At 35.0% G+C, this 25,523-nt stretch overlaps 3 protein-coding genes and 1 pseudogene across 7 annotated transcripts; all 4 read left to right on the forward strand.

Moving 5' to 3' along the window:
* Window positions 1-336: 336 nt before the first annotated feature.
* On the forward strand, window positions 337-2,062 carry LOC120218397 (protein WHAT'S THIS FACTOR 1, chloroplastic-like). Its single transcript, XM_039215340.1, has 2 exons — window positions 337-355; window positions 477-2,062. The coding sequence occupies exons 1-2, from the start codon at window positions 337-339 to the stop codon at window positions 2,060-2,062; spliced, it is 1,605 nt and encodes a 534-aa protein (XP_039071271.1).
* A 2,370-nt stretch (window positions 2,063-4,432) lies between these two features.
* LOC120218434 lies at window positions 4,433-6,744 on the forward strand (annotated as a pseudogene).
* Window positions 6,745-8,807: 2,063 nt separating this feature from the next.
* On the forward strand, window positions 8,808-20,158 carry LOC120218533 (serine/threonine-protein kinase STY46-like). Of its 5 annotated transcripts, none has more exons than XM_039215458.1 (16): window positions 8,808-9,250; window positions 9,393-9,480; window positions 10,533-10,642; window positions 10,810-10,932; window positions 11,289-11,355; window positions 12,374-12,484; window positions 13,033-13,083; window positions 13,611-13,750; window positions 13,846-13,953; window positions 17,273-17,346; window positions 17,695-17,870; window positions 18,790-18,885; window positions 19,180-19,260; window positions 19,330-19,380; window positions 19,770-19,910; window positions 19,988-20,158. In XM_039215458.1, exons 1-16 carry the CDS (start codon window positions 9,069-9,071, stop codon window positions 20,018-20,020), a joined length of 1,632 nt encoding a protein of 543 aa, XP_039071389.1. In that variant the 5' UTR covers window positions 8,808-9,068; the 3' UTR covers window positions 20,021-20,158. The 5 variants fall into 5 exon arrangements, with proteins under 5 accessions (XP_039071389.1, XP_039071385.1, XP_039071387.1 ...); XM_039215454.1 differs by having other exon boundaries at window positions 9,366-9,480; window positions 19,988-20,157; XM_039215456.1 differs by having other exon boundaries at window positions 9,366-9,480; window positions 10,813-10,932; window positions 19,988-20,157.
* LOC120218532 lies at window positions 14,497-16,978 on the forward strand. The gene has a single exon (XM_039215453.1). The coding sequence runs from the start codon at window positions 14,873-14,875 to the stop codon at window positions 16,754-16,756; it is 1,884 nt and encodes a 627-aa protein (XP_039071384.1). The 5' UTR covers window positions 14,497-14,872; the 3' UTR covers window positions 16,757-16,978.
* Window positions 20,159-25,523: the final 5,365 nt, after the last annotated feature.

Here is a 25,523-nt window from a genome sequence, read left to right on the forward strand (position 1 = left end):
TATAATTTAAAAAATGATTAAACGATTAAAATAAAATAAATGTGCTAGTTAAGGTACTAAACAAATAGTTTACCTAAAATAAAGAAGAGATTTAGGGCCTGAAGAAGTTTGAACCCGCGCCATAAGCTTCGTGGAGCCTATTCCTAAGTCCAACATCAAGTTTCCTCCCTCACTCGAGAGTCCCCTTTTCTCTTCGAATCATGGTAGAGTTTGTCCAAAGTTTCAGATAGGAAACCCATTAGAGCTACAGTCTAAACCCCTCGGTTTCATCACCGCCGTTCGAGGAGTCCATCGCGGCCCTGGTTGTAGCCTTTGTTTCCATCGCCATTTCCATTGATGCCATCGTCTTCGCCTGGTAAATACTTCTTCTTTCTCTATTAACTCGTGGTCTACTGCTAAATGGTTGTTAGAGTCCTATAATCTATATCGCCGTCGTTGGGATTAGACCCATGTCTTTGTTATATTCTGTCGTTTAGCCGTCGTTGTTTGCTTTTGTTGTGATGTCAAGATATTGTGTCGCCATTGGTTCGCCGATCCTTGCACTGTTGCAGTCGCCGAGGGCGCCAACGCCGTGTTGTGGCCGCTGCTTGCTGTTGAAGGGCCAATCCCAAACCCGTATGTAGGGAACGATAGTTTGCTCTTTCTTATTTTATTTTATTTGCTCTTAACAGGTTTGTTCTTGGAGAATAAGCGACATAGCAAGTTGATTATGGTGATTAGTAATAGATTGTTGCAGAGGTTGGCTTGTTGCTATTGTAGGCTGTACTCTCAGCCTTCCCATCTTTATCATTTTCGAAACTTCTCTCTTTGGTCAATGAAGAAAGACCCTGATCTTGAATCAGCGCTTTCCAGAAATCGCCGTTGGATAGTCAATAACCAGATTAAAAACATAATACTTAGATGCCCAAACCAGGTGGCACCTTTGAAGCATCTTCAGAAGAAGTTTAAGAGTCTTGATCTTCAAGGCAAAGCTCTCAATTGGCTCAAGAAGTATCCCTGTTGCTTCGAAGTTTATCTCGAGAATGATGAGTATCATTGTATATTAACAAAGCAGATGATGCATTTGGTTGAAGAGGAAGAATCGGTGAAAGATATGCAGGAGCCAATATTTGTACAGAAAATGGCAAAGTTGTTAATGATGAGCATGAATCAAAGGCTTAATGTTACAAAACTTAATGAGCTCAAACACAGCTTTGGATTTCCAGATGACTACATCATTAGAATTTTACCGAAGCACCCAGAAATGTTCCGACTGGTTAATAACGGTTGGAGGAAGAGTTCAGTGGAAATCGAACTTCTGGCATGTAACCCTGATTTAGCAGTTTCTGCTGTCGAAGCTTCAGCTCAGAAACAGGGAACAGAGCCTTATTTCTCGTGTTCGTTACCTTCAACTTGGACCAAATCACTACAGAGATTTGAAGAATTTAATGCAATTCCCTACGTCTCACCTTATTTAAATCCTAGAGGTCTAGAAGAAGGAACAAAGGAAATGGAGAAGAGAATTGTGGGTATTGTGCACGAGTTGTTGTCATTGACATTGTGGAAGAAGCTATCAATTGTAAAGCTAAGCCATTTCAAGAAAGAATTTGCTTTACCTGAGAAATTGAATGTTTTGTTGCTCAAGCACCCCGGCATCTTTTATGTGTCGAACAAGTATCAGATTTATAACGTGCTCCTTAGAGAAGCTTATGATGATGGGTCTGGATTGGTAGATAAAGATCCACTGGTCATTGTGAAGAATAAATTCGGCGAATTGATGCAAGAAGGGCTTCATGAATATAACCAGAGGCGCCGCTTGGTAAATTTGGAAAAGAAGAAGAAAGGGATGAATTTGATGAAGTCGGAGAGAAGGAAAGATGGAAGCGCTGAAAATTCCGACCAGGATGACAATGGTGATAATTTAGGAGGTTTATTTGACCGGAAGAACGGAAACGATTTTATAAGGTCCTTTTTGATGAAAAATATCCATAATTTCGAGATGATTTTAACCTCGATGTCTTTTGCTTTTCGGATCCAGCTAGTAATGAGCAAAGCCTGGAGAAAACTTTTGCTACCGGGTTGACTACTGAGATGGTATGCGTGTTTTTTTTCTCATTTTTCCCACTATATACACACCTTGCAATAATATTATGGCATGGGAACGTGTCACATTTTGTTTATTATACGGTTTTCAGATACCTTATAAATATTGTCATTATTTATACAATTTTCAATGTAATCAATTCCAACCATCAACCTGCTCCACATCTCTTTGGTGTGGATGCATGATTTTATGCTGGGGATGAAAATAGATTATCAATAGAAAATATAAAGAAAACATTTAACTGACACGAGAATTTGAAATTTTCCGGGGAACGGCTACCCCGCCAGCCTCCCTCCCTCCGTCCTTGGCCTCAACCTTACTTTACTGATTTTAACCGGAGGGCATAGTTTCATGTTGGAAGGATATGCTTGGTGAGTATAAGAACATTCATTCAATGTAAGTATCTGGTACATAGAAATATGTGTAGGCATTGCAGGTTAGGGTTGTAAAAGAGTCTTGCTGGGATCAGTCCCTTTGTATCTGTTTATCATAGGGCTTTATCACCATTAGGGTAGAGAGAATGAACCTAAATGTGTTGTTTAGAGAGATTAGGTCCAAACTATAGAGCATAATTGATGGGTATACTATTGTTGTTGTAACAAATCTTTATATTTAGAATGATATTTATTCCTTGGAGTAGGTATATGGGCAAAATCAGTCCAATAATCCAAGCGGGTAAATTGTTTAGCCCAATAAGGTGACTTGGAAATTATTTTGGGATCTACGGCATTTGTTACAGTGCACATGAAACTCGTCACGTTGGCGTAACAAGTTTCATAAAATATATTAAAAAATTGAAACTCGTCACGCCGGTGTGACAAGTTCTATACAATTTTGTTCTATATCATATGACGAGTTCTAATTTTTAATATATTTTATGACGTGATAAGTTTCACGATCACCGTAGTAAATGCCGTAAATCTCAAAATAATTTCCGGGTCACCCTATTGTGCTAAATAATTTACCCACTTGGATTATTGGGCTGATTTTACCTAGGTGTGTGTGTATATATATCTAAAATTAACAGATTATCTCAAATGATAAAATGGTACAACTGAATGTTGTGACAAAGATGAACCTTTATCATTTTTATCATTCTTGTATGTACTGATAATGCTTTCTTGTAAACAACGGCTGGCACAATATATTCCTTCTTGGTTTATCTATCATGAACAAAAATAAACTAAATGTCCTTCTGGCTTTTAAATCTCAAACAATCAATTATCAACAATGGCATCGAGTTCAAACAATTTAAATTGTAAGGTAATCCATTTTTTTAAAAGAATTTCTCAAGTGATCTGATAACGTAAAGGTGTTTAAACAATTATTTTGGTCATCTACTGAATCAAATAGTCATAATTGAATTATTTTTTTAACCGCTACTTGAATTAATTTTTTTTATTAAAAATTATTAACGGAACAAAATTTGGCTAATTCGGTCAGTTTTTGAATTAACTGAATTATTAATAATTTTTTAGTTAAATTAATTTGAGTTTAATAAATATATATTTTATTTTGATTAAAATTTAATTGGGTGTTGAAAGTTTAATGAGTTTAATGTAGTTAAAAGATTGTTGGATCTTGATTCTGAATACGTTTAAGCTTAATATATGTATACACACACAATATATGTATATATATATATATATATATATATATATATATATATATATATTCAGTTAATTAACTGATAACTGAATTTTAAATATTTTTAATTGTTAACCGATCTAACATTTAATTATCTGACTGATTAACCAATTAAATTTTTATTTGATCGGTTAATTCAATTAAAACCAAATCAAACAATGAAAACCCTAACCCTATTTCTATCCAAACACTGTCTTCTATCATCAATCAATCATGACTATCTGGGATTATTAGCTACCTAATAAAGGGCAAGCTTGAGGTCAGCATGCAAATCATCACTATTCACTACCACATGTCCACAGGCCACAGCTATGAATCAGTGGGTCGCTTTCAGTTCAGATCATCGAGGAAAAAAAAAACAACAGCTACCTGTTTATCAGCCATGATATAAACAAATAGCCCTAAGCATTTGACATCTTCTGAGAAAAACAATTGTGATCTTTATACAAAATTGACATTTGTTTTCTTCCATTTATTCTGACCTTTTTCTTTTGCCTCTTATGGCTGATCAAGATCCTTTCCATCAAAGAACAAAGGTAAACAGCAAACCTCTCAGAAGATGCAGACCAAAGAATTGTTAAATCTTATGAGAAAACATTGGTTCCTTTCCGGTGTTTACATTGAAATTATCATTTCCATTGGTATCAACTACCAGTTGTAGTCAGTTTGTATACACATATATATTTGCATATGTAGTAAGTGATGAAGTTCAAATACCAATTAGGTTACTTTTAGCATTTGGTCCTGGTGAATGAAAATGGAGCTCAGCATGTTGATGATCATGTTACTCCTTGTCATATTTGTATCCACTGCTTTCTGCTTATCTCGTATATCAACTTCACCAAAAGCAATGGATGATATCCCTGGTAGCTTGGGATGGCCTGTAATCGGTGAAAGTTTATCATTTCTGTCAGATTTTTCAAGCCCATCTGGTATATGCAGTTTTATGCACAAGAGACGACAGAGGTAATGAATCAAATTTCTGGGTATTAATAAAATGTTCTTTATGTTTCAATTATCTTACTAGAACTCGAGGGTCGGATTCATATACTTCAAGAAAAATGAGAAGTTGAGCAGCATGTAGTGTTTAGATATACGTGTTTAGTGCTAAAATATACTGTTTTTTTTTCTCCACCAGATATGGGAAAGTTTTCAAGAGCTTTGTTCTGGGGAGATTCACAGTGTTCATGACTGGAAGAGAAGCAAACAAAATCTTGTTGACAGGCAAAGATGGGATGGTGAGCTTAAACCTTTTCTACACAGGCCAACAAGTTTTGGGTCCCAACAGTTTGCTCCAAGCCAATGGTGAAGCACACAAGAGGCTTAGACGTTTGATAGCTGAGCCACTCTCAATTGATGGTTTGAAAAAGTACTTCCATTTTATCAACAGTCACGCGATCGAAACGCTGGATCGATGGTCTGGTCAAAGAATATTGGTCCTTGAAGAGGCTTCTTCAGTTGAGTATTGTGGAAAAAGCAATTTGGTTTATGTTAAATTTATCTGGAAACTTTGAACTCATATAACTTTCTGGTTTGTAGTTCACTCTCAAGGTAATTGGCAACATGATAATGAGCCTTGAACCTAGTGGTGAAGAGCAGGAAAAGTTTAGAGCAAATTTCAAACTCATTTCTTCGTCATTTTCTTCATTGCCTTTCAAATTCCCAGGAACTGCCTTTTATCGTGGTATCAAGGTAATGTTCTGTTCAGCCATATGTTATTCGGACTCGGAGTGTCGAAGTCCTAATATGTGTCGAATGCAGACATTTTACGAAAAATGAATAGTCGGGGTAAAGTAACATATCGAAAGATGAACCTAATCATACATTTGCCATATTTTCAGGCCCGGGATAGTATGTATGCCATGCTAGACTCAATCATTGCAAAGAGGAGAAATGGGGAAGTGATCCAACAAGATTTCCTAGAGTCCCTGATTATTAAACATAGCAAGGGAACAGACACAGTAGATGATGAAAATAAACTCACCGATCAGCAAATGAAGGACAACATCTTGACTCTGCTAGTTGCCGGTCACGACACCACGACCGCAGCTCTTACATGGCTCATCAAATTCCTTGGAGAAAATCCAGCAGTTTTGGAATAGCTTAGAGTAAAATCACTTACTCGATATCGTTCAAGCTAAATTATTGTTTCTTTCACTTTAAAAACTCGAATCCGGGGTGATTTTGCAGGAGGAACATCTGCAGATTCGAGCAAATAGGAAGGATGGAACCGGCCTTACATGGTCCGAAGTTAATAATATGCTTAACACCAACAAAGTAAGCTTATATACTATGAATCAACTCATTCAAGGCTCACTGTGGACTAAAACTTTTCACCCATTAAATTCAGGTACTTAGTGAAACTCTCAAAAGAGCTACAATTTTACCTTGGTATTCAAGGAAAGCTGCCCAGGCCTTTGAAATTGATGGTATACTAGTATGAACAAATATTTTCTCGGGAAATGTAGATCGGAAATGACTGCTTTTACTCGATTTTCCAGGCTACAATATAAAGAAAGGGTGGTCCATTAACCTGGATGTTGTTTCAATCCACCATGATTCTGAAACTTTCCCGGATCCTGAAAAGTTCGATCCTTCCAGATTCAATGTAAGAAATCAGCAATGGAATTTTGATTTCTTCCAGGAAGCATATACTTTAACATATCTATGCATTTCAATTGCAGGCACCGTTAAAGGCTTTCAGTTACCTCGGATTCGGCAGCGGACCACGAATGTGTCCTGGCATGAACCTGGCTAAACTGGAAATCTGCATCTTCATCCATCACCTGGTCTGCAAGTACAAGTAAGATGATGCAATGCTTAAGTTATAAAACTATAATAACATAGTTTGGTGACTAAATTATATCAATGCAATCTCTACCATAGGTGGAGAGCTCTGGAGAAAGATGATTCGGTGCAGCCAACGCTTGTTCGTATGCCGAAGAACAAGTACCCTGTTATTGTCGAGCCGCTGTGAAACATTTTGAACCGAAATCAAATATGAAGGGAAAAGATGGAAAGCATTACAGCATGAATTGAAGAACAGGAGAATAAAGTTTTTTTTAACAAAACCACTGCAATTTAGTTCAAGTGCTTGTGTATATATATAACAAAGTTTAGTACCATGGATAAGGAAGTACTTGTCACCCTACAGATTTTGATAATTTTTTAGGGGCTTAGTTCAACCGGTTCATGCAATCATCTTTAAAAATGTGATATGCAATGCCATTTCGGATTCGAATCCTTCCGCAAACCCGAGATAAGAACGATTCATTTCGACTCTGTCCGCTGGCGATACAAAGCGGTTGAACATGTTCTTGGTACCAAGCTGATGATTTTTCCGACCAGTTCACTCAAGAAGAAATCCAGTTTCTCTATAGTTCATGTCAAGTAGAAGCAATACCGGAAATAACAGAGACAAAGACGGTGATCATTTAACTCATGCTTTCAAACTTACTTCCAATAGAATACCAACCGAACGTGTTTTAGGAAGAGATGAAATTATAAAATTTTAGGAGATGAAAATCAATTTTTAATATAAAATATATTATAATTTTAAATTTTCAGATAACATCTCTTAAACACGTCACCTCGATCCATCCTGATAGTGGTATAAAAGCTTCGAGTGAGGAGTTTGTAGATAGGTGCGGACTTGGTTGTAATAGAATATTATCACGTGAAACATGGGTTTACTCTAGTATTATACTGACCAACAAGAATCTTCCCTTGACAAACACGTTTTGGAATTGGAGTAGATTATTCATTCGCTATGGGCTATTTATTAAAATATTTGCAATAAGTCGCTAATTGACCTTTATTTTTTTTCTAACATTACTATTTACTTTGTATTTATAAGTAACTCCTTTTAATATTATTTACTTATTTGCAATAAGCCACTATTATAACTAATATTTGTTCTAAAGATAACACTCTTACAGTCTCTGATGCTCGAATATAAAACCTTTAAAGATAACAATCATCCTTTTAACTATAAAATAATTTAGTTCGGGTCTTTTTTTTAACAATATTTTAAACAATTATATTAAGAGTTGTAAACCGTTAAAAGTTACACCTATAAAATATTAGCATTTACACACAGATGAATAAATCTTCTTCTACCTCTTTCTGACTTTTATTTATTATCTAATTATGTTCATAAATTTCAATTAACAAATAATTCTAGACCTGTTTGATGAAACGTCCAAAACCATTTATTCTTACTTTGTAGGTCAATAAAGATATTAGTATTAAATAAAATTTTAAAATTATCAATAATTAGTACTATTGATTCCGATTAAGTTACGGACACCTATAAACGACTTGGGTCTAATTTTCTCAATAACAAAAAGTAAAATTTTAAAAAATATTAAAATTACAAGAATTAAAATAAAAAATTATAAAAAAATTATTCAAAAAGAAATAACGTGCACATTAGATGTTGTAAATATGTGTTAACACGGATACAAGCTCAGCGACGACAGTATATATACTAATTTAATTTTTAATCTCTAAATAAGTGTATGTTTAAAAATAATATTCAAATACTTAAAAAACTAATATCTCAATAATGTAAACTTATTTTATTTCTTTACACTATCAAATCATAAAATATTTAAAAACTTAAATATAAATTTTATACATACACTTATTAAATGAATAAAAATAAATTCTACATACATATATCATCGTTGCTACCTAATTTATATTCGTATTTATAGTAATACGTAACTTCTTTTTAACAAAATTTGTATAAATATTCAGTTTTTTATATAGTTTTATCAATATATTTATTTTCAGACAAAAAATCACATAGGGTGAGTGTGTTGTCGGAAAAATACCTCAAAAAACGCGTGTAGCGTGAGTCGATGCAATAATAATACCACACCCACTACGCACGAATCTCGCTCCTTTTCTTTTTCTCATTCTCTTCACGAAAATGGCATTTTCGTGGTTCTTTTGAATCTGTCTCTCTCACCGTAATTCTCTCTTCTTCTCAAGGTTATATGTGTACATTCACAGACATTTTTTAATACAAAAAATGGGCTATCTCTATCCACTTAAATTCTCTTTCTTCCATTAAAAACAAACAAACGAAGCCTCTCCTTCTCACTTTACCTGAACTGTTCCTTCTCTGCTACACTTACGGAATTTCCAGATTTACCCTCCGAATTCCCTCAGAACCACCATTATCTCCCTCCATTTTTGGTCCTCTCAAATTCCATCACCAGTCAAAGATCTTCTTCACTCTGATCAATTAAAAAAAACACAGTGATTTCTCACCTCATGCGATGCATAAATAGCAACAACGAAGGAAAAAAAGGAGTAGATTTCATTGTTGATGGATTTGACGGAAGGAGTCGGAGAGAGCTCATCGCCGCCGAGAAGCTTCGGCAGCTTCAACGGCTACGATGTCCGAAACGACGTGTTCAATCGTTTAGTTGAATCCGGCCACGAACAAGCTGTTTCTGATCCTGACTTTCGCGAGCTCTTAGATTCTCACTTCAACCGTTTGCCTGCTAGGTAAAATTTAGTTCTTAAACGAATGATTTTCTGCGTTTATAAGTTATAGCTATTATATATGTTTATTTACTTGGATAAGTTGAAGCTGATGAAGTTGTTTGGTTATTTGATTCAGCTATGGACTTGATGTTAATATGGATAGAGTGGAAGATGTTTTGTTACATCAGAAGCTGCTTGCATTGGCCAAGGATCCGGAAAAGCGGCCAGTTTATCATATCCGCTTCTTGGAGGTATTACTATTTTACCTTTTGTTTAAATTGCAAATGTTGAGGGTTTTAGAAGAACATCTTCCGGTTTTGTACCTTTTTTATGTATTCAAGATATGGTTACCGAAACAGCAAAAAGTGGAGATACGTGTTTTTCTTTTCAGTTACTAGTTCATAAGAAGTGATTTTTGTTGTTAATTTAATGTGAAGACTGAAGAGGTTGAAAACCGGGCTTCTTGTGATGTTGTGTGTAATTCAAGCCACGTGATAGTAAAGGTAATAAGGTTTATTATTTTTCAGAAAAAGTAGGGGTTGCAAGAAATATAAGTAAATTGTGTTGCTACCTTACTGATCAATAATGATTAAAGAAAAGTGTGCTAGGAGCCATTTTTTTAAAAATTGTGCATATATGCGTGGTTTGTGGTATGAATTTTTCAAAAGGACGTAAGTGCTGGGTAAATTTTCCCTTTATGTTTAATTGTTAATGTTGTAATGGCATTTCCAAATCTTTTGGTGTGCAGTTGACCCCTTATGTTTGTCTATGAGAGAACCTGAAAGAAGTACATATCAGATAACATTTACATTAGTAGTTACGCATGTTAAAACTATTAGTTTTATTTGACCAAGTATCATCTGCTGCTTTAAGTAGAAACCTAATGGACTAGGTGAAAATCATTTTACTAGTATTCTTTTCCAATTAATATGGGTAAAACATGTTTATACATTGACAAAGGGTAAAAGAGTTTTAAAATGAAATTTGTCTTAAAGATTTTTTACTTGGAAAGTAAGTTATATTGAGATAGCCTGGTCCTACCATTAACAAAAAGCCTTTGCCTATATCTTTAAACACCTTATATTGATTGTTTATGACTTTGTTCCTTTTTCTTTTTAATTTTTAGATACATGGTTTTTGTCACTACATTTATAATTTATTAGTAAATTATATCTTTACCATATTGTTAATATGATGGCCTTGCATGTTGATATTTCTTTTTTTTTTGGGTAATGTGGTGCATTTTTTTTGCCGTGATTTCCTGATTCTGCTTGTTTTATCCCTTTTACATGATTCTGTGTAGAACCTTTGCGCCAAAGCAGATGCGATTGATGATCAACAATATTTAAATTCTTTTACTAACCAGTCTTTTGATGATGGAGATAGCGAAAAAGTTGTGCCTTCGAATAAAAGGTATTATATTATAAGATTGTAAGTTATGTTCCCCTTTCCCATTTCAGTATTTGGTCCTAAATGTTCTATTTTTTTCAAATTTTCTTTTCATTATTACTACTTTAATGTCACTCGAATTGCTTGTTTTCTTAATAAAATTTTAATTATTCGTCTACCACCTTCTGTAGGAGAAGCAAAGATCATCCTGTTGACTTTGAACCCTGCTCTAAGCTTGAGGACCTAAATTTGGAAATCAGAAAGAGCTCCAAGTGTGTAGAGGACATACATCTCACTGAGAACTTTCCTGAAAGGTACTTTGTCAAAGGTTGTTGGACCTCTTTTTCCTTTTCCGAAAGTTTTGCCATATATTATATTTGCCCTAACTATACATAATTACTTTTCAAGAGGATCATTAGGAAGCGTTTGTTTTTTCTTGTGATGCTCAGCCTCTCACTCTCTGTTCCCTCCCTTGAATTGAAAACTGAAGCAGCAAATGTGTATTACAATGTATATATGAACATGTTCAAATATTTAGTACTATACATAAATGCCTGTGCGGAATGCATGCGTACTAGTATGCAGCTAATATATGCATCTGTCATGTTAGACATGGATTTCTCATATGTATGCATGGGAAATAAGTTGGTTTTCGGTATATGTTATGCAGACAAGAAATTGTACATATTCATGAAGTGATATTTTCTACCACCGACAGGCCAAAGCTGCTTAGTCAGGTATGTTTGACAATAAAAATGTTCTTTTATTGTCGAACAGAGCAGTCGTTTGTTAGAGTGAACTTACATGTTAAAGTGAGTGATTTTCAATGTTTTCTACTAACACCTTGTGATTTTTATCTTGACACTGAACAGCCTGTGGCTTCTATTATCATAAGGTTACTGTGATAATTATTTCAACAAAATGACAAAAATATCCTCATATTTAGGAGGCACTTTACTTTTTCTTGTTATTGCTTACTTAACATGATAACCCCTATGACAACATGATGAAACTACTGGGTGTAATGTGTCAAGGAAAAAGCTGCAAGGTGTTATATGAGAAACTGAGAAGCAGAAGGGTGGAAGTCTAATGTACCCTTTATCTTTGCCACAGCTTTGGTCATACTGATATCTGATATCACCATGCTTAAAGTTTGGGCATGTTTTAATCTATATTTGTGTATTCAACATGTCTTCCAACACAGTTTCAGTTATGAAAAGCACAACCATTAATATGTATATGTGTGTGTATAACACAAACCAGAGCTTGAAATTGATCCTTTGCTTTCTTTGAGATCTTAAAGAGCTTATGATGCACAGTTGTTTACTAGTTTTGTATTTTTGTGGTTCAATTCATTAATGGAACTTTTACAGTTTGTTGTCCTAATTATATGCTTTCCGACTCCTGAAAATTCTTGTCCCTCTTGTCATCATATGGTGGCTTATACTAAGAGCATCCTAAGCTGCTTTCTTGCCATCTGCCGATAGATATAGTTTCTAGTTGCATGAACTTTACGATTTTCATATGTTTATGGTGTTTATCCTTTCCTTCAAAACAGGAGAGCAATAGTTTCTGTTTTGTGAACAATGTCAAAACTTGTGTTAAGAAGATTATCAAGATAAGTATTCTTGGAATTAGTAAAGAGATAAACAACTAATGTTGAGTTATATTTGGACTGTTTGTGGGGCTTTCAACATCATTTATCTTGTTAATCTAGTCAAACTGAAATACTGACCCGCTGTCATTTTTTTCTAGCTTTCTGCATTGCTTTCTGATATAGGACTTAACATTCGTGAGGCACATGTGTTCTCAACAACTGATGGCTACTCTTTGAGTGTGTTTGTGGTAGATGGGTGGCCTATTGAGGTAATCATCACTTCATTGGATGTTTTACTGTTATTTTGTCCTTGTATCATCATATAATTGGATGTTTCATATGTTGTATAAATAACAATGGATCTTGCTTTGCAGAAGATAATGTATCTTTTGCTATTGTCTTGAGGCACAATATCTTCAATTACTATATTGTTATTCTATTCATGAATTATTTTAAGCAGTAAAAATCAGATCTAATTCGTGGAAAAGAACTCCAGATGCCCCCAGTGTGCTGAGAAAGGAAATAAATGTTATTTCATGTTTTAGACTTTCTGTGCTGATGCTATTTTTTGTTCCTGGCCTAGGTCAGCCCTTTCTGTTTCATTTTTGAGCCTAATCATATAACGACTGACATTCAACATAGATTAAAAAATCATCATGGTTTGTATTAAAATTTATCAAGTCAGTTACATTAAGCAATATACAGTTTATCCCCAGCCAGTAGCCATGTAATGTATTAAGGAGCATTGTGATTATATTTCCTTTATGACAGGGATCTGTGCTGAGTCCGAATGCTGACTTTGCAATGTTGTGGTCAGGATACAGATGGTTTATATAAAGCTATGGAAAAAGCGGTTGCTAGAAGCAAGGTGAACATTGTCCATGTGAATTCTATTTATGGGCTTCTGCTTCAATTTGTTGCAAGTTTGCAACTATCTGATTTTTTTTTATCAAATCCCTTGAAAAAGTTATTGTTAGTATTACTAGATTGTAGGTTTTACGTTTTACAATGTGGTAGTAACTATGACTCAACATTGAATTTTGAAAAGTTCAGTACTGTGCTTCTAATGGAAGTTTTCAATTCTCGGTTGTAAGAACCTGTTGATGTAGCTAGTATCAGATTCATGCATTTGATGACTGATCTGTATGTAAATCTGTACTTCGTATATAATTGGGTAGTTTGCAACCATGGTTTTTAACCCCTATAATTTGTTTTTGATGCATTAAATTTCTTTTGGCCTTTTTTAGTTACTATTTTCTTCAACTCTTTACTATCTTCCTGTTGTATCTAGTGTTCTCACATGATAGTTAATACCTTTTTATTTGCACCTCCCCTTCATTAGTAACTTATGAATGCCAAATAGATAATTTATCTTATGATCCACTGGAAATGTAGGGGTCGTATTCTGGATCTTCACATTCTCCTCCAGATATAAATGATGCATTAGCAACACAAGAAAACTCTGGAGATTGGGAGATAGATAGAAGACTTCTGAAGATGGGAGAAAGAATTGCGTGTGGGTCTTGTGGAGATCTGTATGTTGTGCTCTTACGAACTGGCTACTTCTGATCTACTTTATTCTCTATTTCCCCTTTCTTTTGATCTAGCTTCTTCTGATCTTCCTTTGAAGGTATCGTGGTATCTATCTTGGGCAAGATGTTGCGGTTAAAATTCTTAGATCTGAGCATTTGACTGATACTCTTGAAGATGAGTTTGCTCAAGAGGTGGCAATCCTACGGTGAGTAGCTTTTAACTGCTACTCTAGAGTTCAGTGATGGTTCACGTTATCTTTGCAACTGTCTTTAATGCTGTTGAATCCCAGTATATTATTTTTTTAAAGCCCCCCCCTGCTCCTCACTTTCTACACCTATCCACTTGCCCAAAGAAAATGGCAATGAAAAGGAAAGAAATAGTTGAATTCATGAACACATATCTTTCCATGTTATTGAAGGTCTCTCAGTTTAGTTTAGTCTCCTCCAGAATTTTGCCATTTATGTCTGACAAGCCTTTAACCTTAATAAACTATAGGAGTACAATCAAGTTGATGAAAATCTGTAATAACGATGTTTCTCGAGATTCTAACTTGTATAATCATGTACTTGCTCCTTAGATTATAAATTTAAATAAAAAGGAATTTTCGCTGGCATTTCTTTACTAAATGATGAATGTGTAGTGATATATTTCCCCTATTAGGAACTATTTCAGAAAAAAAAACTATTTTAGCCTAAATGTTTAATTATTAAAAAAGTCAAAAAGCTAGTGAGAGAAGCTCGCTTCTCTCTTGGTGTATTCTTTTTATCAAACCCGATTCCCACTCCCTTCTTTCTAGGCTGGGAATTTCGTGGCCAGTACCACCGTCATCACTGTCGTCAGAAGCCGTGCCGGCCGCCACCTCCGGTTGCCGTTGACCACCGAATCGCCAAGATTTGCTCGCCTCGACGGAAGCAACAAGGTTATAGGATTTTTTTCATGAGGGAGAGCCTACATCACAGTAGATCTACGCCGACACCCATAGATTCATCCGGCGTCACCGGTGGTTGGTGACCACAAGCAAACTTGGTGGACTCGTTCCGACACTGGTAATGTAATTCTGAACGTGGATTCGTCAAAAAAGGCACTCATCTTAACAAAAACCACTGAGATCATTCCAGCTTAGAATGTACCGATCTCCTTCGGTAGCTATTGGATCGTCTCGGATCCGAGGTATGTTGTTCCCGGGGATTTTCAACGCCTACTCACCTTTGGGTTTAGCCAAACGAGAGGCAAGACTAAGGTTAAAGGCTCCGTCCGAGACATTTGCTTCAAGGTCAGCAGCTACAAGCCGTTTACAGTTTATACAGTCTCGACAGAGTAACAAAATTTGTGTGGACTGTAAAAATAAAATTCCACAGTGGGCTTCGGTAACATACGATGTTTTCATGTGCTCAAAGTGTTCCTGCAAACACCAAGGCTTAGGTGTACATATCTCGTTCGTTCAATCTGTTAACATGGATTCGTGGTCAGATATTCAGATCAAGAAAATGGAATCGGGTAGCAACGACAAGCTCAACGCTTTTTTGGAACAATATGGTATTCCTAAAGAAACTGATATCGTTACCAAGTATAACACTACTGCTGCGCGTATTTATCGTGATCGTATGCAAGCTCTCATTGAGGGCCATGTATGGAAGAAACCAGCTGTTGTGAAGGAAGCTGTCAATGGTGGTTCTGATGGTAATCAGAAGCAATCGGCAAGTGCTTCTACATCCGGAAATTATCAAGGTAGTAGAATGGGAGGTGTTAAGGTGAAGTCGAGGTCGAGTGAGGATAAGTATACGAGATCCCGATTGGACGTTTCGTCGGCGAAAAAAGAGACTTTTTTTGCCAGCAAAAAGGCGGATAATAAATCTAGGCCTGAAGGTTTGCCTCCTTTACAAGGAACCAAATATGGGATTGGGAAGCGATCTTTAGTAGAGACATCAATAGCTCAACCTGCCGAAGATGTTGTCCACGCTGGAATCAAGGAGTTCATCACAAAGGGGTGTTGTGGTAACAAGTCTGGTGAAGGAGCAAGAATTGGGAGAATCGAATTTAATAATTGGTGGAAGGAAGGCCATACAAATGTTAGTAATGGGTACAGAAGTGGAAGTTTCACGTTATTCATTGAAAACCTACCAGAGAAGATCCATTGGAAGAGACTTGAATCTTTATTTTGCACTCACGATCATGTAATTGATGCCTTTATTCCTAACAAAAGGAATTCGAAAGGGGTTCGTTTTGGGTTCATTCGCTTTGCAACAATTGAAGAAGCAAGGAAAGCGATATCAAAGATGAATGGTTCTCATATTTACGGCAGCAAAATTAGAGTCTCTTTGGCTAAATATAATCCTCGACAGTCTTATTGGAGAAAATCCTCGAAAGTTGTTCAACGTAAGTCCGGGATGGAAGTTGTTTCGAGTAATAAACATTGTGAAGTTGAGGGTGTTGTGGACGAAGATAAACTTCACATGTTGAGTAACTTTCTTGTTGGGTGGGGCAAGAACTTCATCAAAATCGGTAATCTTGCTAGCCAAATGCAAGCCAAAGGACTCGCTGGTTTCACGTTAATGAGAGCTGCTGGAAATGTAGTTCTAATGATTTTTGAAGAATCTGCTTCGTTGAGAAGTTTGAAAAATGATAAATTAGAGATTCTTGCAAAATGGTTTTCCAGAGTTGAAGCTTGGTCAGAGAGTCTGGTGGTGGAGTGTCGTCGAGTGTGGTTAATTTGCGAAGGTGTTCATTTCCACGGTTGGAATTGGGATACTTTCAAAAACATTGCAGCTAAGTGGGGCAAATTATCAGCAATCGACGACAGCTGTGAGTTTCTATTGTCTTTTGATCGGGCACAAAATCAAATACTCACAAAGCCTCAAGTGAGAATTGATGAGTCGTTGGAGTTAAAGGTCGGTGCTAATTTCTTCAAAATCATGGTGTATGAAATTGATCCTTCCTTCAAACCAAATTCTTGGGTCCCTGATGATTGCGATAATTCATTAGAACTTGTTCCTTCAATTGGATCGTAACTATTCTGGAGCTCTATTCAGAGGCGTTTCTTTTAGTTTTAATGGTGGCAAGTGTTGGTTTTCTATTCTGTTATGTTCTTTTGCGTTGTTTTTCTTCCTTTTGCTTGAGATGTATTTTAGAAATAGGGTTATTGTCTTTGGGGCTTTGTGGTTGATGATGGGAGATTTTTAGGTGATATGGTTTTTTGTAATGGTGTATATACCCGTATGAGGGTATTCGGTGTTTTCACATGTACTGCGTGTTCTATTAATAAATTATGAGGCACTCTTTTCTTCCTTCCAATGTTCTTCAACATACTTCTTAGTATGTGGAAGAATACGAAGGGAGTTTTTAATGAGACATTCAACTTTTATAATAAAAAAAAAATCTGCCTCTTTTTTTTTTCTCTGTCTAAAGAATTGGAAGCTTTCTCTTTAAGTTGAATTTAATTTTGATTTTATTGAGGATATACTTGTATTTATGTAGGACCATAATCATATGAATATTTGTCTTACTTTCTGGGTTCTTGAGTGCAGCGAAGTCCAGCACAAAAATGTTGTCCGTTTTATTGGTGCCTGTACAAAGTCTCCTCATTTGAGCATAGTAACAGGTATGGAACTTCTGAGGAATTAGAAGAACTCTCTTTAAATTAAAGTAGGCTTCTTTTATAGTTCCATTTCCCCCTATTATTATGTCATGTTTGGTCATCAGTTCAGAAAAGCGTTATGTTCATTTTGATTAGTTAATCATATTAGCTGCCCTTGCTCTTTCATGTTCATTTTTGGCTTGTCTAAACATCTTTCAGAGTGGTGTCAAACTAGGCAGAACTAAAAGAATTTGTTCATTTGACAGCAATCAGGGGCTTTGGATTCCCCTCTCTGCAGCACCCTCCACTTGCTGTTTCAACTTTGGAATCCGTTTTAAGTGCAAATTTATTTATAAAATTCTCATTTTGCAGAGTACATGCCTGGGGGAAGCCTGTATGACTATTTGCATAAGAATCATAAAGTCTTGAAGCTCTCTCAGCTACTGAAGTTTGCGATTGATGTCTGCAAAGGAATGGAGTATTTGCATCAAAATCACATAATTCACCGGGACCTGAAGACAGCAAATTTGTTAATGGATGCAGACAAAGTAAGGATTTTTTTTAAGATCATTGGTTTAAGTGCACTCAAGGATTAGCTTATCGATTTTATAATAATTAAGGTTTCCAGTGAGCAACATAACTGAATATTAAGATGTAAACCAGAACCTTGACGTGTGAAAGAGTTGGGTTTCCCTCTGTAAACCTTCCTAATAAGGTGAAACTTCCATGAAGGATGGTAAACTAATTTTATGAATTTATTTACTACAGATTACTGAATAGAAAGCCATATGTTTATTGGGATAAAGAGCATGGTTGTCTTGAATTACTTTTACCCCATGTTTATGGACATGAATTCTATTTCATAGTGGTCCTCTATTAGGAAATTAGTTGAAGTGTCTCTGTAATCTGTCAGTAATTTTCTTTTTTTCGTTTTGTTAATATTAAGGAAATTAACATTTGGATTGTCAAAGAACTGTTGAAGGGGAGTTGTGGTTTATGTCAGTTTTGAAATATTGAAAAAATAAGCGGTGATCTACATCATAGGATATGATCTCTTGAAAGCCATCTAGTAGGCAAACTGCATGTGGGGTTTATAGCAAGGCCAAGTATTTACTGTTTAACTGTATTATGATGTGGTTCTTTACATTTGTTATAAATTGGATGTTGTAGCTGGATTTCACTGGTTTCATTCGTTTAATTGTCGCAAGCAAACCTTACTTTAGGAGTTCTAATGTTTTTGGGAACAGTAGGAACTACATTTGGTGTAGCATGTGGATTTTGGGATATATTAAGATAAATTAATTGTGATATTTCACTCATCTTGTATTTTGGTGGTTAATGTTTTAAAAATATTTTACTTATTATAGTCTGTACTGGCATCTGTAAAATTGTTCATATAACATTTTGAGGAGATTTTTGCAACATTTCATAATTTCTAAAACTGAGGCCTTTATCTTTCCTCTCAAGGTTGTCAAGGTAGCAGATTTTGGTGTTGCCCGGTTCCAGAACCAAGGAGGAGTGATGACCGCGGAGACTGGGACGTATAGATGGATGGCACCTGAGGTGTGAATCTCTTTATTTATTTTCCTTTTCTCCCAGTCAGTGGTTGTGTTTTATCTTTTAATTATTTCAAAATTTAGATTATGTTTGATGATTCTGATGGCGGAAACTGTGGAAAAGACCTCTAATGCTGTTCTTTGTATAAATGCTCGACTATGTTCCATTCTAACATTTCAGTTCATATGTTGTGCTCCTGGTCATTTATCATACTTTTTCCTTGCTTTACAATAATCATTATTGTTTCAGGCTTTTCGTTAGGTGTTGTATAATCATCTTACTTTATTTTCCTCCCACTAGGTCATAAACCATCAGCCCTATGATCAAAAGGCTGATGTATTCAGTTTTGCTATTGTACTGTGGGAGCTAGTGACAGCCAAGGTATTTTCCTGAAATCATTTGATGCAATTGGATGGGACATTGTTGAATTATTTTTTCTTGGGACTGCAGGTTCCGTATGATACCATGACACCACTGCAAGCCGCATTGGGAGTTAGACAGGTTTGCATTTATATTTAGGGAACTAAATAACTATTTTGTACCAAACTCGGGATTTATTTGGGTATATGAGATCATTGTTGAATTTCGGTTCCTTTTTTACCGCATAACACATTCGATGGTAGCTATTCATCTTTGTAATGTTTATGGATTTTGTTTGCTGAATTTCTTGCTCATGGCTTCCCCGTCATATAGTAGTTGCAAATACCAATCAGATACTTGATAGGTTTGGCAATAAATTTTCGAGTTCCGTTTTCTGCTAGCATGCTATCTTCTGAGTGAGACTCTTCCTTTCGATGCATGTCCAGTAGGCTCCAACAGCAGTGGAGTCTTCTGTTATGTTAGTATCATTGGGACTAAAAGCTTTTCTCAAGTTTCCTGATAATTTTCAGGGACTGCGTCCGGAACTACCCGAGAATGCACATCCGAAACTCTTAGATTTGATGAAAAGATGTTGGGAAGCGGCTCCGGACAAGCGACCGTCCTTCTCAGAGATAAGAGCTGAGCTCGAGACACTTTTGGAAGAAGTGAAGGTATGCAATCTTCAAAATTAAGTTAATTTTTAGTTTTTCTGAAGAGTGATTTCTTTTCATCTAATAGTGTAAAGTAACAGGAAACAACAGAAGCAGTAAATGGGAACTGAAGATTTTTGGTATGCAAGTAACCTGATGAGTAATACATTTTAATATTACTACACGAAAGGGACAAACCTAAACAAAATGCTGATTCACAATATTATTTTTTGGTTCTGTTTTGTTTTCTGTAATAACGATCCCTTGTATGAACATGTATACTTAATATCACGTTCGCTTATAAATTTAATATCAGTTTCTCTCGGTAGTTTGATGTTCAGCTTTTAGGCTATAGTCTGTTAGCCTACTTTTATGATTAAAAGAATACATTCTATTTACTATTATTTTGCATTGAACGAAAATTCTGATCCTTTGATGGATGAATTTTATCTATATTTTTTTATCACACGTTAAATATTTTTTAATGGCAATTAGTACCCTTTGGATATGTTTTATTCTTAGAGGAGCTAAATTATTGGATTTCAAAGTTTTAATTTGGATTTAGATGCATATAAATTGAGTAAAAATATTTAATGGCACCTTTAACATACCTCAAGATGCATCGTGCCGTGTCAAGAGGAGACTTCATTAGATTAATATTTGTAATATAAATTCGTATTCGATTAATATTTGTTTTAATGTTTTTCAATTATAATTTTTATTGAATCTAACACTATATTTATAATATGTATTTTTTATTATAATTTACATAGTAAATGAATTCAAATCTTAGTCTCTAAATGAAGTAATAAGAAGTCGCATCATTTTATTTAAAAACACTATAATATAAATAATTTCAGGATAAATAACTATAACAGCATTAATGGTTGAATTTTGAGAGTATTTTTATTTTGATCACATAACTATAAAAAGGTAATTATAATATTAAATTATTATATTTATTTTTTATTCTCTAAATTGATAAGTTTGAAATAATTGTGTATAAAAAGTTATTATTTTTTCACACATTTTTTTCGTTCTCTCTCTCTCTCTTTTTTTGGTGAAGAAGAGAAAATTAAACAGTTTCTATTTCACTATTCTATTGGCTTTCTCCTGGAGGATTGCCATTATTCCTGCTGGTGGTGTCTTACAGACGTGGCAGCTACCATCTCCTTCCCTTGCTAATTTCGTCATGCCGTCCGCAACCCGGTTACCTTCTCGATATACATGTTCAAATCGTACCTCCCAGTCCCTTTGGATTAGACTGCAGATATGCTGGTAAAACGTGGATACTTCACATCGATTACTCCTAACATCGATTACTCCTACCCTGTAGGATCTGTTTCACCTCTTTGTTGTCCGTTTCCAGGATTACCTTTCGTGCACCTCGGTTCCATGTTGGGTCTATTCCTTCTAAAGTTCCCCAGAGTTCTGCTTCCAACGCTGAACATGTGCCTATGGACTTAAAGAAACCTGCTATCCACCTACCTTCTTCATTCCTCAAAACCCCTCCACAGGTTGCTTTCTCGGTCACAACATTTCTAGCATCATCAATATTAAGTTTCAGCCAATCTGCTGGAGGTGGTCTCCATCTAGTCTCTTTCCTTACTTGTTGCCTTATATTAGCTTGCGACACTCTTTCTTCTTTAGCATTCTTCATCTCGCTTACTATCCTTCTACTGTTCTCCAAGACTGAATCTCTACTGATACTTTTCGGGTTTAAAATTAACTTATTTCTGCGATTCCATAGATTCCATAAAATCACTCCAAATAAAATGTCCTAGTCCTCCGTGTTCTTCACATTTCTTAGGATCCAATCCTTGATTGGCATCGACAGGAATTCCGGTATCAGTTCTACCTTGGTCAATGTTTTCCAGATTTCGGTTGCATTAATGCATTTGAGCGGTACATGGCCAGTATTTTCCCATGCATCTCCACATATTTAGCGTCGAGTTTCAGTTGCTATATGCAAGCCCCGTCCTGGCTATTTTTTAGCTCGGAACGAAATTAAAAAACAAATTTAAAAAATTTTAAAAATATATGATATAAAATTTTAATTAAAGTTTTTTTTGAAGTGAAACCATTCATTAACATTAATAATAATTACAATTTACATCTTAATAAATTTATGGGCTCCATTATTTTATTTTACAACTTTTTTAAAATTTCTTATAAAAAATAAAAGAAAATATTAATAATATTTTTAAATTTCTGGGCCCTGGGCTGGCGCCCCTTTTGGGCCCCGGCTATGTGTCTTCTGACTCTTTCACTATTCTTTAGGAGAGCTTCTCGGTCAACCAGCCACAGGAAGGTCCGTATCCGGTGTAAGCCTTGATATTTTGCTATCGAATTCCATACCGCTTCATCTTCTTCCCTGGTTTGCTGGATTCTCGTGTTATAAGCTGCTTTCACCGTGAATTTCCTGTCTGGTTGTCCGTTCCATCCAACTGAATCGTCTTGGAACGATGTATTTGGAGGTTTAACAGCAGCTAACCTTAGGAGTACTTCATAGAGCAGTAGGTTTTCAAATTCTTCCCATCTCCATTCACCGTTTTGACCTACCATTCCAGCAACTGAACATTTCTTGATGGTTTGTGCATCCATATTTGTTACGTAATGGATCAATGCACCAGTGTTAGTGAGCCATACAAGAATTCATGAATTAATGGGATAACACACCTAGGCTTGATTGTAACAACACCTGAACCATCTTCAACGATGTGGGTTGATGATTTAGATTGGCCCAAAGAGCAGTTTGAAGAATCATGAGCCTAATTAATAGGAATTTCAATAAGTGACTCTTCTGAAGTCGGGCCCGAACGAGTGGCAGGAAATGAATTTCACTAGGCCTAGACTGTTCGGGCGAAGCCAATACCCATTTGAAAGCCCACCCGATGTAAGCTAGCCGAGCCATCCAAACCCATAACTTCCTCTTCCCTAATCTCTTCCGCATGCACATCCATGACGACACACTGCAATAACTGTAATAAATACCCTACTTAAAAAAATAATTTAAGATGTACTTTATATGACTATTTTTTTTTCTTTCAACGCATTATTAAATAACTTTTCCCCAATAAAGCTATCAAGAAGAAAAATTAATGGCAAAGACATAAGTTGTACTATCTTTCTCTCTATTTTTTCCCATACCCTTTTCTTTTTAATTATTATTATTTTCACTGAATATTCTAATTACAAGCCAAGGTTAACAACTAAGGAATATAAATGAAAGAAAACTAATTGGAAGTTGAGTTGTCTCTTTCTTTCTTCTTTTCTATATTTCTGAATATTAAATTATTTTGCATCTTTTGGAAAAAGAAAATAACTTTTGACTTTTAAATTACTATCTTTTTTCATTTTATTCATTGAATGATTTTTCAATTCGCTTTAATTTTTTAATCAAACCTTAACATCGATATCTGATACAGTTTTTTATTTGTTTTTTGATTTATTGATCGATTAATTTAAATTAAATATTACATATGTATATTATGAATAATCCTTTTAATAAAAAATGATTAATTTTATTCCTTCAATTTGTTTTTATCAAACGCTTAACATCAAGATCTGAATTTTATTTGTGTTTGTCCCCTACAAATTTTTTGAATATATATATGTGTCTGCTCAAAAAAAATATTTCTGGGAAGTTATAAAATGTAAATAAATAAATAAAAAGGGAAGTTTTCAATTGATTCAGATTCATGCTTCATATTATAGGGTTGAAGTTGGCAGCTAAGAATAAATGTATCTAATAAAACTATAGGCTTTATTTTGTCAACAAATAAATATATAAATTTATATCTAATAAAATCCAAAGTCGTTGAACCTTGCTGACTGAGATGTATTGATAAATTGAAAATATAAAAATATTTTGGTTAAACAAACTGCAATTAGATCAAATGATTGGTACCTCCAATCTCCAAATCCGTTGCTTTCACAAACCATCCTATACACTTACAGATATTAAATATATTTATATTTAAATCACCGATTGCTATCAGTAATTTTTTTCCTAATATTGTGATTAAAAAATTGGAAAGTTGTCATGAAATTGAATTAAATTTATTAAGTTATAAAAGAAAATAAAAATGAAATTGAACAGTTAATCCTCTTAATTCGTTATCGAAAACATCGTGGTATTTATCTACTCTAAAATTTAAATTTATTTTTATTAGTTATTATATTAGTTGTGTTCGTTCTTTTTATGTTGTTAATAATTGTGTGTATCTTCAAAAATATTTTTGAATTCGTCAATTATTAAATTATTTTTATAAATATACTTTTATATATAAAATATGGTAATTCGTTCGTATGTAAGTGTGATAAAATTTAATGAGATGATGAATTAAAATTTTATCATTATTTTATAAAGTTTTGGAACGACTATCCCACGTGAGATGAGTAAATGCCATGCAAGCAAGGGTCAAACGTTGATGTAACATTTAGGGTAGTGAGTGGGACTGCCAGATTAATGTAGACGTAAAACTTGGTTTGATTCATTTAATGGGTAATGTATATGGAAATCGATTAAAAATTAATAAATTATTTTATTGACCAAAAAAACAAATTATATCTTTTTTTAAAATAAATATCATATCAACAGATCTGAATCACACCGGCTTCCAATATCATTTAAGAGATAGAGATTGAAAGGAATTAAAGATTTGGTGTCCCACATGGTTAGGTGATTACCCTAATTAATAAAAATCATTGTTGATTGTTACAGACAATCCAAGACATATTTCACAAGCAATTGTTCATTATCTGGGACATTAATTTCCACTCTTCGACGACAGTAAATGATCTCGAACAACGTCAGACCGAAGTTGTATATGTCGGCCTTCGTCGTTATAGGCATGTTCCTATGCCACTCCGGTGCAAGGTAACCCCTTGTTCCCTTATCCCTGTAAATGTCTTGCTTTGTTTAGCCATCATTAGCTTGGCTAAATCAAAATCCGCTATCTTCTCGCCCAATGCACTCTTTAGCTCTTTGTATTTGTTTTTGTACGAATTAATTTACTTTAGTGGTTAAAAGAATCGTTGTTGTGCTTAGAAGTCATAGATTCGAACATCAGCGACTGCAAGGGTGATTGAACTTTCATTATTAAATGGTTAAAAATATTTAAAACATATATTACCTTTGTAATCACCTTAATTTAGAATATCAGCGACTGTAATGAAGATGTCCGGGACATATTGATGAAATCGAAACCGATAAGACATTCACGAACGGAATCCCTGTCCTTTAAAGTGCAGAAACTATTCAAACATGACAGCATTTATTACTAGAGGATGACCACTGGATGGACCATGGGATTTGTTAGACCCAAGTGAATACAATCGAAATATGCCATCTGAATCGATTGTTGCACGGTGGAAGCCATCACGAGAGACGCTAACCCTCTCGGTAATGTTTTTTACGACGATTCGGGTAGCATTCAGGAGGTAAAGGTGACCGTTGATATCAAGATCCATAGTCACATTTTCTCTCCAGCAGCAGTAATCTTCCGGTAAGCAGCATCAAGCTCTGTTGGTCCTACTGGATCTTGCACCAGGTTCCCATCTCTCTACGCGACGATTTGAAACTTACCACTAGAATGATTCGTTTCGGATACACCGGAAACCAGACGTTTA

Source organism: Hibiscus syriacus, unplaced genomic scaffold (genome assembly GCF_006381635.1).
Source record: "Hibiscus syriacus cultivar Baekdansim isolate YM2019G1 unplaced genomic scaffold, ASM638163v2 tig00110198_pilon, whole genome shotgun sequence".
Lineage (NCBI taxonomy): Eukaryota > Viridiplantae > Streptophyta > Magnoliopsida > Malvales > Malvaceae > Hibiscus > Hibiscus syriacus.

Coding starts and splice junctions, on each gene's coding strand:
- LOC120218532 (XM_039215453.1), top strand. CDS start 14,873: ATGTACCGATCTCCTTCGGTAGCTATTGGATCGTCTCGGATCCGAGGT.
- LOC120218533 (XM_039215454.1), top strand. CDS start 9,069: ATGGATTTGACGGAAGGAGTCGGAGAGAGCTCATCGCCGCCGAGAAGC. Junction 10,643..10,809: donor GTTGTGCCTTCGAATAAAAG/GTATTATATTAT, acceptor CACCTTCTGTAG/GAGAAGCAAAGATCATCCTG. Junction 13,751..13,845: donor TGTGGGTCTTGTGGAGATCT/GTATGTTGTGCT, acceptor CTTCCTTTGAAG/GTATCGTGGTATCTATCTTG.